Source organism: Brassica rapa, chromosome A09 (genome assembly GCF_000309985.2).
Source record: "Brassica rapa cultivar Chiifu-401-42 chromosome A09, CAAS_Brap_v3.01, whole genome shotgun sequence".
Lineage (NCBI taxonomy): Eukaryota > Viridiplantae > Streptophyta > Magnoliopsida > Brassicales > Brassicaceae > Brassica > Brassica rapa.
This window is the reverse complement of record NC_024803.2, coordinates 11,130,397-11,140,476: the sequence shown is the minus strand read 5'-3', so window position 1 is coordinate 11,140,476 and position 10,080 is coordinate 11,130,397. Positions and strand designations below refer to the sequence as shown.

The 10,080-nt window shown below is 45.3% G+C and overlaps 1 protein-coding gene and 1 non-coding gene across 2 annotated transcripts; one reads left to right on the top strand and one right to left on the bottom strand.

The window, feature by feature from the left end:
• Positions 1-1,294: 1,294 nt before the first annotated feature.
• Positions 1,295-1,401, bottom strand: LOC117128638. Its single transcript, XR_004452032.1, has one exon. It is a non-coding gene; the product is annotated as a small nucleolar RNA R71 (small nucleolar RNA).
• A 5,262-nt stretch (positions 1,402-6,663) lies between these two features.
• Positions 6,664-9,706, top strand: LOC117128197. The gene is made up of 2 exons (XM_033280065.1): positions 6,664-6,935; positions 7,617-9,706. Exons 1-2 carry the CDS (start codon positions 6,708-6,710, stop codon positions 9,507-9,509), a joined length of 2,121 nt encoding a protein of 706 aa, XP_033135956.1. The 5' UTR covers positions 6,664-6,707; the 3' UTR covers positions 9,510-9,706.
• The last annotated feature ends 374 nt before the right edge of the window (positions 9,707-10,080 follow it).

Sequence of the window (10,080 nt, the reverse complement as noted above, 5' to 3'; positions counted from 1 at the left end):
AACTAGGATGTTTTAGTGTAGATCATTCATATTCCTTGCTAGTAGAGTGAACATAAAGCATCTTCTGAGTTGGCCACTCAGTTGTTGATCCTTAGGCATTTCTCACCCGAAAGGTGTTCGATGAAATGCCCGAGACAACTCTCTCCTAGACTTTTAGCATACTTGCCAAAGACATTTGTTGTTAAAGATGCTAAGATAGCTAATAGACTTGTAGTATGATTGCTTTCATATATTCAACCAAAGACATTTGATGTTTGAATGTGTTAGTAAATGAACATTCATCTAGACATAGAGTTTGTTTAGGATTGTGTCTAAGCTTAAGGTTAATAGATTGATTGATCGTTTGCCATCTTTAGTTCGATTGATGATCCCGATGTCTAATCCCTATATCCATGAGTTCTCTTTTCCAATAGTTAAGAAAGTATCATTTAGTTATTCTTTTATTATTAGTCATAGTTAAAAACCCATCTAAATCATTGGTTGCACTTAGATTAAGTGATTACTTGCATTCTCGGTGCTTTGATATCTCTCAGAACTGGTTCGACAATCTTTATACTACACATTTGTCTTAGGAGCCTTGAAAACTCCTAACATCAAATTGGCGCCGTTGCCAAATTCTGAGTCGATTTGAACATTGAGATTTAGTCAATTGCTTGAGACTAAGTCATTTTTATTTTCTTTTGTTACTAACTCTTCTTCACCTCCCTTTAATCTACAGGTGTATGAACTTGAGGAGCAAGGGTCCATCAAACCTAGTTCCAAGAGCAGCAGACATCAGAGCTTTAGAGAGAGAGTGTGCTAGAAAGAGAAGAGAAGAAGCATCAGGCTCAATTGCAGAGACTGAACACTGACATGGGAGACGTTCATCAAGAAGATGCAGGCGTCAATGGCGCTAACAACAATGGTCCACCTAACCAACAGCGAGCAGCTCGCCCCATTGGCACTTACGACCGTCCCAACACATTCATGGTCATAGATTGGGAATCCGAGCACCCGCCGTGGCAGCCAACAACTTTGAGATCAAGTCAGGACTCCTCAACGTGATCGAGAACAACAAGTATCATGGCTTGGCTCTCGAGGATCCATTTGATCACTTGGACAGGTTCGACAGCTACTGTGGGTTGTCAAAAACCAATGGTGTGTCCGAAGATGCTTTAAAGCTCAAGCTATTCCCTTTCTCTTGGGGGATAAGGCACGTCAGTGGGAGAAGTCTCTACCCAGCGACTCCATTACCACTTGGGATGACTGCAAGAAAGCATTCTTGGAGAAGTTCTTCTCTACTTCAAGAACTGCTAAGCTGAGAAACGAGATCTCCAGCTTTCAACAGAAGGGCTTGGAAGGTTTCAGTGAAGCCTGGGAGAGATTCAAGGGCTATCAAGCTCAATGCCCACACCATGGTTTCTCTAAGGAGAGTTTTGAGCACATTCTACCGTGGTGCTCTACCTAAGTACAGAGCCAGACTGGATACAGCTAGTAATGGGTTCTTCTTGGGGCGAACTGAGGAGGATGCAGAGGAGCTGGTTGACAACATGGTTAAGAGTGATGCAGTCTACAGTGGAGACCACGACAGAAGCAGTAGAACTGAGGATAAGCAAACGAGGAAGGAGTTGAAGGCTCTACAGGATAAGATAGACATCCTCCTTGCTGATAAAGCTACCCAAGAGCAGCTGCACTTTGTCGGCAACCCAAGCCAAGAGACACCAGCTGTTGTCCATGAAGTTGAGGGTTTGGAAGGTCAGGAAGAGCTGTGTTTCATCAACAACAATGGTAGCTGGTACAAGAAAGAACCCAACTTTCAGTACAACAACTACCAACAGAAGTCCTATTCCAACAACCAGCAGAGTGGTTATCAGCCTCGGAACAATCAGCAAGGCAGTTATCAACCTCAGCAGAACCCTCCTCCTGGTTTCAACAACAAGGGCAACCATTCTTCCCAACAACAATCTAATCCCTCTACCTCCACTCCTCAGGTCAGCAGCACTGATGCTCTACTGAAACAAATCCTGGAGTCTCAAACAAGAAGTGAGAAGCATGTTGGCTATGAGTTGAAGAATCTTCACTCAAAGATTGATGGGAGCTACAATGAGCTCAACAACAAGTTCAGAGCTTTGGAGAACCAGTTTGCTGCCATGAACACTCAACAAAATCGCCAACAAGGTTCTCTACCTGGTAAATCTGAGCAAAACCCAAAGGAAACCATGAAAGCTATCACTCTCAGAAGTGGTAAGGAGTTACCTCAGAGAACTCTCACCAAGGATGCTGAGAAACAAAGTGAGGGGGTTGCCATCACCATAGATGATGAAGTGGTGATTGTTGATGAGAAGATCAATGACGAGATCTTGGAAAAGATAGTGGAAGCAAAAGGAAAGGAAAGGTTGGAGAAGAGAAGAAAACAGTTAAAGATGGTGAAGTCGTCACTCCTGCAAGTGAGAACTCTTTTGTTCCTCCTGCCTATGAACCCAAGCTCCATTCCCAGGTCGATTTAAGAGGCAGCTACTAGAGAAGTACAAAGCTTTGTTTGACAAGCAAATGAGTGAAGTCCAAGTCACAATGCCCATTATAGATGCTTTCATGCTGATCCCTCAATACAGCAAGTTCCTCAAAGATGCTGTAGCTGCAAAGAAGAAAGAGATGGAGGGCATGGTGATTCTCACTCATGAGTGCAGTGCTATCATTCAGAGGCTGGTCATTCCAAAGAAGCTAGAAGATCCTGGATGCTTCACATTACCTTGCGCTCTAGGGCCTATGGTATTTGATAGATGTCTCTGCGATTTGGGAGCTAGTGTCAGCTTGATGCCCCTATCTGTTGCTAAGAAGCTGGGTTTCACTCAGTACAAGAAGTGTAGACTTTCTCTGGTATTGGCTGATCGTTCAGTGAAGTACCCTGTGGGTATCTTAGAGGACCTCCCAGTGATGGTTGGAAATTATGAGATCCCTACAGACTTTGTGGTGCTTGAAATGGGTGAAGAAGCTCAAGACCCTTTAATCCTTGGAAGACCTTTCTTAGCCACAGCAGGAGCTATAGTTAATGTGAAAGAAGGCAAGATTGATCTCCATCTGGGTAAAGGGCACGTTCTGCATTTCGACATCAAGGAAGTAATGAGGAGGCCAACAGTTCAGGGCCAAGTGTTCTACATCGAAGAGATGGATGCCCTTGCTGATGAACTCCTAGAAGAGTTGTCACTAGAGGACCCTCTACAGCATGCTTTAACTGTAGAGAAGGAGGCTGAGGTGATCGAGAACCTGGAGAGTACTGCCTATGGGATGATGCTGGATTCACACCAGGCGTTTGTCAGTAAGGACCAGTATGAGGAGCTTCCACAGATGGTTCACCAACAAGTCTCAGTCACTCAACGAGAGGACAACCAGCAGGATGACTGGAGTGAACTAAAGGCACCTAAAGTGGAGCTTAAACCTCTTCCCCATGGTGTAAGGTATGCATTCCTTGGTCCTAATGAAACTTACCCTGTCATTGTGAGTAGTGAACTTACTGAGAATGAGCTATCTGAACTTTTGAAAACACTTAAAAGATTTAGAAAGGCAATAGGTTACTCACTAGATGACATCAAGGGGATATCACCCTCTTTGTGCATGCATAGGATACATCTTGAGGATGAATCAATGACTTCTATCGAGCATCAAAGAAGGTTAAATCCTAACCTGAAGGATGTTGTAAAGAAAGAGATTCTTAAACTCCTAGATGCTGGTGTTATTTACCCTATCTCAGATTCTAAATGGGTATCACCTGTGCATGTTGTACCAAAGAAAGGTGGTATCACTGTGATCAAGAATGACAACGATGAACTGATACCAACAAGAACCATCACAGGTCATAGAATGTGCATTGATTACCGAAAACTAAACTCTGCATCTAGAAAGGATCATTTTCCACTACCATTTATTGATCAGATGCTAGAGAGACTTGCAAATCACCCATTCTACTGTTTCCTTGATGGGTACTCAGGATTTTTCCAAATCCCCATACATCCCAATGATCAAGAGAAAACGACATTCACATGTCCCTATGGCACCTTTGCATATCGAAGGATGCCATTTGGTCTATGTAATGCTCCAGCTACCTTTCAAAGGTGCATGATGTCAATTTTCTCTGATCTGATTGAGGATGTTGTGGAGGTATTCATGGATGATTTCTCTGTCTACGGATCTTCGTTCTCTGCTTGTTTGTCAAATTTGTGCAGGGTCCTACAGAGATGTGAGGACACCAACCTTGTGCTGAATTGGGAGAAGTGTCACTTCATGGTCAAAGAAGGGATTGTGCTAGGACACAAGATTTCAGAGAAGGGGATTGAGGTGGATAAAGCCAAGATCGATGTTATGGTTGGTCTGCCTCAACCAAAGACAGTGAAAGACATCCGGAGTTTTCTTGGTCATGCTGGATTCTACAGGAGGTTCATCAAGGACTTCTCCATGATCACTAGACCTTTGACCAGGCTGCTGTGCAAGGAAGCTACTTTCAGTTTTGATGTGGAATGTCTACAAGCTTTCAAGAAGCTGAAAGGTGAACTCGTTAGTGCCCCAATTGTCCAGCCACCTGATTGGGATCTCCCTTTTGAGATCATGTGTGACGCCAGTGACTATGCTGTGGGAGCTGTTCTGGGGCAGAAGAAAAATGGCAAAACTCATGTGATCTACTACGCCAGCCAAACCCTCAATGATGCTCAAATGAGGTATGCCACAACAGAGAAGGAGATGCTGGCAATTGTTTTTGCCTTCGAGAAGTTCAGAAGTTACTTGGTTGGGTCTAAAGTCATTGTCTACACAGATCATGCTGCCTTGAGACACCTTCTAGCCAAGAAAGATGCAAAACCCAGGCTTTTGAGGTGGATCCTTTTGCTCCAAGAGTTTGATATGGAGATCAAGGACAAACCTGGAGTTGAGAATGGAGTAGCTGATCATTTATCCAGGTTGAGGATAGAGTCTGGTGTCCCAATTGACGAAGGACTTCCTGAAGAGCAGATCATGGCTATCGAAGCAGTGATAGCAGTTTGTGAGACTGGTAGGAAGCTGGAAGAGGTCAAAGCAACAGAGGAGAAAGAACCTTGGTATGCTGATTTGGTTAACTACCTAGCCACAGGAAGAGAGCCTTTGAATCTTGTAGGCTATGCCAAGAAGAAGTTCTACAAGGATGTGAAAAGATATTACTGGGACGAGCCCTACCTCTACATTCTCTGCAAAGATCAGCTTTATAGGAGAGTGGTTGCAAATGAGGAGATTGATGGGATCCTTGCACAGTGTCATGGATCATCCTATGGAGGACACTTTGCCACCTTCAAGACAGTTGCAAAAGTATTACAAGCTGGATTCTGGTGGCCACACATGTTCAAGGATACACAAGCCTTTGTTTCGAAGTGTGATTCTTGCCAAAGAAGAGGGAACATCACCAAGAGGAATGAGATGCCTCAAAATCCAATCCTTGAAGTTGAAGTGTTTGATGTCTGGGGTATTGACTTCATGGGCCCCTTTCCATCATCCTTTGGCAACAAATATATCCTTGTGGCTGTTGATTATGTCTCCAAATGGGTGGAAGCCATAGCAAGCCCCACCAATGATGCTAGAGTTGTAATCAAGATGTTCAAGAGCATCATCTTCCCAAGGTTTGGAGTTCCAAGAGTTGTAATCAGTGATGGAGGTTCCCACTTCATTAACAAACTGCTTGAGGGACTTCTCAAAAAGAACGGTGTGAAGCACAAGGTGGCAACTCCTTATCATCCCCAAACAAGTGGACAAGTTGAGATTTCTAACAGGGAGATCAAATCTATTCTGGAGAAGATTGTGGGGATTACAAGGAAGGATTGGTCCAATAAGCTTGACGATGCACTTTGGGCTTATAGGACAGCATACAAGACACCACTGGGCACTACACCTTTCAACCTAGTGTATGGGAAGGCTTGCCATCTGCCAGTGGAACTTGAGTACAAGGCACTATGGGCAATAAAGTTGCTGAACTTTGACATCAAGAGTGCTAAGGAGAAAAGGCTCTTCCAGCTACACGAGCTTGATGAGATAAGAATGGATGCTTTTGAGAACTCAAGAATCTACAAGGAAAAGACTAAAGCTTTCCATGACAAGAACATCCTGAAGAGAGAGTTTAAAGAAGGAGACCAAGTTCTTCTCTACAACTCTAGGCTGAAGTTGTTTCCAGGAAAGCTTAAGTCAAGGTGGTCCGGTCCTTTCAAGGTCAAGGAGGTTAGACCATATGGAGCAATAGTTTTGTGGAGCACTGATGGAAGAGACTTCACAGTGAATGGACAAAGGGTTAAGCTCTACATGGCTAATGCACCAGAGGAAGATGGAGTTTCCACTCCACTGTCTGATCCTACCCCGGCCTAATCTAAAAGGAGGCAAAGTCAAGCTCGGGACTTTAAACAAGCTCACTTGGGAGGAAGTCCCATGCGTATCCTTGTATATATTGCATTGGTGTTTTCATTTCTCATCTTATTGCATAAAAAAAAAAAAAAGAGAGAGAGAAGTTGTATGCAGGTACTTGATCGATTCACTTTTCGAGCAGGAGTTGTGTGTGGGAGCGAGGTCTCACAGCGACACCTCAAAGTCGCTCCAGCTGGGAGCGAGGTTACGGGAGCGACACCTAGAAGTCGCTCGCGGTTTCGTCGTTGTCTCGAGGAAAATCACCTCAGAGCGAGGTCTCGGAGCGAGGTCGAAGGGTCGCTCCAGCTGGGAGCGACGTTATGGGAGCGACACCCTCACGTCGCTCGCGTTTTCGACGGAACGGACACTCAAAGACTGACGCGGAGCGAGGTTTCACAGCGACACCTCGAGGTCGCTCCAGCTCAGAGCGAGCTTTCTGGAGCGACACTCCGAGGTCGCTCGCGTTTTCATCAACTCGCGACGCGAGGAAACGCCTCGAGAGCGACCTCTCCCAGCGAGACCCTCACGTCGCTCCCGCACCGGTTCAGGTAAGTTTGCTAACTCTAAACCCCGGTTTAATTCAAGTAAACCGATCCTAACCACCCTAAACCGAACCAGACGACCCTAAACCTACCCCAACCCCAGCGATTTCATCTCTCTCACTCTCCCCTCCTCTCACAAACTCACAAACTCTCTCCAAACTCACCCCCACCAAAATTCCCAAAACTTCCTAAATTCTCACCCAAATCAACTAGTTCTTGTTTCTAAATCCAAGCTTTCGCCCCTGTAGTCTATTCCTCACCACCCTTTCACCATTTCCTTTCATCCAAAGCAAGGTATTGAGTTTTTAAATTCAAATTCGTAGGTCCATGAACCCTAGAATTTGAAAGTCGAAATTTGGTCATTTTCTTGCTAGATTGTGGTGAAATAGACTAGGGAAAGCTTATCTATCAAGTTGGGTTGTTGAATTAAGGGTGAAATTGAGTTTAATTTGCACTTTGGCCAAATTAGGGTTCATGGATTTGGGGGAATTTTGAATTTGACCTTAATTGGGTGTGTTTGCGGGTGTTTTAGATGCGTTAAGATGTCACATTGTTGCATTGTGCTGAACTTGAGTTTAAACTGAGAAATTCATTTGTTAAGTTCATTCTTGCAAAATGTTCGCTTGCAAAGTCTTCTTTTTCTTCACTTCCATCTACTTATCCCTTTCCAAGTTTGTAACTTTTCAGGTGAAAATGGTTAAGAAGACAAAGGGCAGGTTGGAAGCTGAGAGGCAAGAAGCCGAAAGTCAAGAGTTTGCACAAAGAGGAAAAGCTTTAACCAGCGAGCCAACTGGCTCAGGAACGCAGCGGACTGTGCGACAACAGACGTTGGCTGCAAGGAAATCGAAAGAACACGAGAAGAGGGCAGGGAAAAGTGTAGCGGTTCCCACCCATGAGGAAGGTGAAACTGAGAGTGATGATGAGCCAGCACCTACGAAGAAAGCCAAGATGTCAAAGGGCAAAGGGGTTGCTGTTGATCGAGATAGGGCGAAAACTCCATCTGTAGAGGAGCTGTACGATCATTTGAAGGATGGAGTCACCTGGGTTCCAACAAGGTTCGCCGACCTCAACCTACTGAAGGAGTTGGGTCTAGACTCTGATATTGAGGCAATGCTGGGGCATTTGAAGATGCCGAAACTCCTCACCATGGCTTATCCTTTCTACAAGGATGTCACTTGTCAGTTCCTCTCCTCTCTTGTGGTCACTTACCACGACACGGCGCATGTGAGGCAAGGATGGGGAAAAATCAGCTTCAAGGTCAATGGAAGAGAGTACAACATGAACTTCAAAGACATTGGGAGAGTGATGGGGTTCCAAGACCTAGAAGACCACTCCCTTCCCAAATGTGAAAACCTTCCCACAGAGCTTTGGAAGTTGATCACTGGAAACAGACACTCCACCGGGGCTGACAAGAACTCACACATCCGACACCCGTCTGTACGCTACCTCCACACATTGCTAGTCCATGCTTTCTACCCACGGAAGCAAGCTGGTAATGTTACTGAGGAAGACATGCGACTGCTCTGCCCTGCTATCCGTCCCTACACTCAACCCGCAGTGTTACCCCTTCCCAGCACTGATATCTATGCTACATTTGGGGTGGTCAGTTTCTTCGTGGGCCGTCTCGAACACTACAGAGACTGGGCGTGGTACACCACTGATTCGCGCCCAAAGATAGGGATAGGCGGAATGATCACACCACTGCTCCAATTTCTGAATGTTCCCTTGGGAAAGGACGCATCGGGGCCTAGGTTCATTGATGGCACCTACTTGAGGATTGCCACCTATTTCAGTGGGATGTACGGGAAAGACTACGTCTACCACTACTACTTGTACGGCAAGCCAGTCGAGGTGGTTCTTCCAAACCGGAACCTGACGAGTTTAGAGATACCTGGAGCTATCAGCTTCAACATTCCCCAGGAATACTTTCTTGGAGAACACGGGCCTCTCGATCCAATTCAAGCAGCTCCATCAAGGAGAAGGAGTGTCCCCGTGCAACCTGAACCACCTGTAGCAGACACCCCTGAGCATATTTATGGACCTCCGCGCTACTACTTCAAGCCCCATGACGGAGTCCTTCCTCCTGGAGCTCTCCGTGATGCTCATGACCACATTGGTCGCCTCCAGCGATGGAACAAAGCTCAGGACAGAACGATAGAAAAGCTCAAGGATAAGTGCAAGGCACTCAGCAAGACCGTGAAGAAGCAGGCAAAGACTTCAGCAAAGTTCATGAAGAAAGTAGCTGATGTTTTAACTAGGGGAGGAATAGCTGGATGTAGCTCAGCTGATTTCGCTTTCGCGAACACCTCAAACCCCCAACCTCCACCCCCGCCTGATGCTCTTGGTTTCCCCCTCACTGCTGCGCAGCTTCAGCGTAAGTGGAGAAACCCACCCACTCAACCTTCCACTTCCGGCAACAAATCCCCATCCCTTGCTTCTTCAGATAGTGAGGACGAGATTGACGAGGTTGAGAGCCAGCCATGGTATGGAGGCTCCGGTACAGCATCCGGTGGGTACTACACCACCTTCCCTCCTGACGACGACGATGCTGGGGCATCTGCCCCTACCTACTATCCATAGGAGGTACTTCTCTCACTCCCTTGTATATATCATTTCATTCCTGCATATTAGTTTTCTTCTCGGTATCTCCTTCTTTCTTTGACAACACAGAGACTGTGTAACTCAAGTTTGGGGGAGGTACCAAGCATTTGATCATGTTTGCTTTGATTGTGTTTCATTTGAGTCATGCATTGCACGCCTATTTGCATAAAAAAAAAAAAAGGATTTTTCATTTAGTTTGCATCATTTGCACCATTAGGAGAGTCTAGAGCATATAGGTTGCATTCACTTGCATAGGGAGCAATGATTTTAAATGCCTTGTAAAGAACACTACGTTGCACCATTGAGTAGCCATGCACCTCTCGAAAAGACTTGTATGTTTCGAGCCTTGAAAACTCTTCTTGAAACTTGTTGATTGCTGAAACTCAGTCTTTGAAGCCAACTACAACCTTATTTGAACTGAATGAACTTAATACTTCTTGCTTAGGGTCCTTTGTGTACTGAGTCATGGCTATACACACTTGAGTTGTCACATCTTTTATGCCAATCTTTTTGACAAACTCTAGTGGTAGACCACTCCCAAAACCTTTCC

Excerpts from the sequence above, each read along its gene's own strand:
- LOC117128197 (XM_033280065.1), top strand. The coding sequence starts at position 6,708 with ATGGGAGCGACACCCTCACGTCGCTCGCGTTTTCGACGGAACGGACAC. Across the intron at positions 6,936-7,616 it reads TCGCTCCCGCACCGGTTCAG|GTGAAAATGGTTAAGAAGAC; the intron begins GTAAGTTTGCTA and ends GTAACTTTTCAG.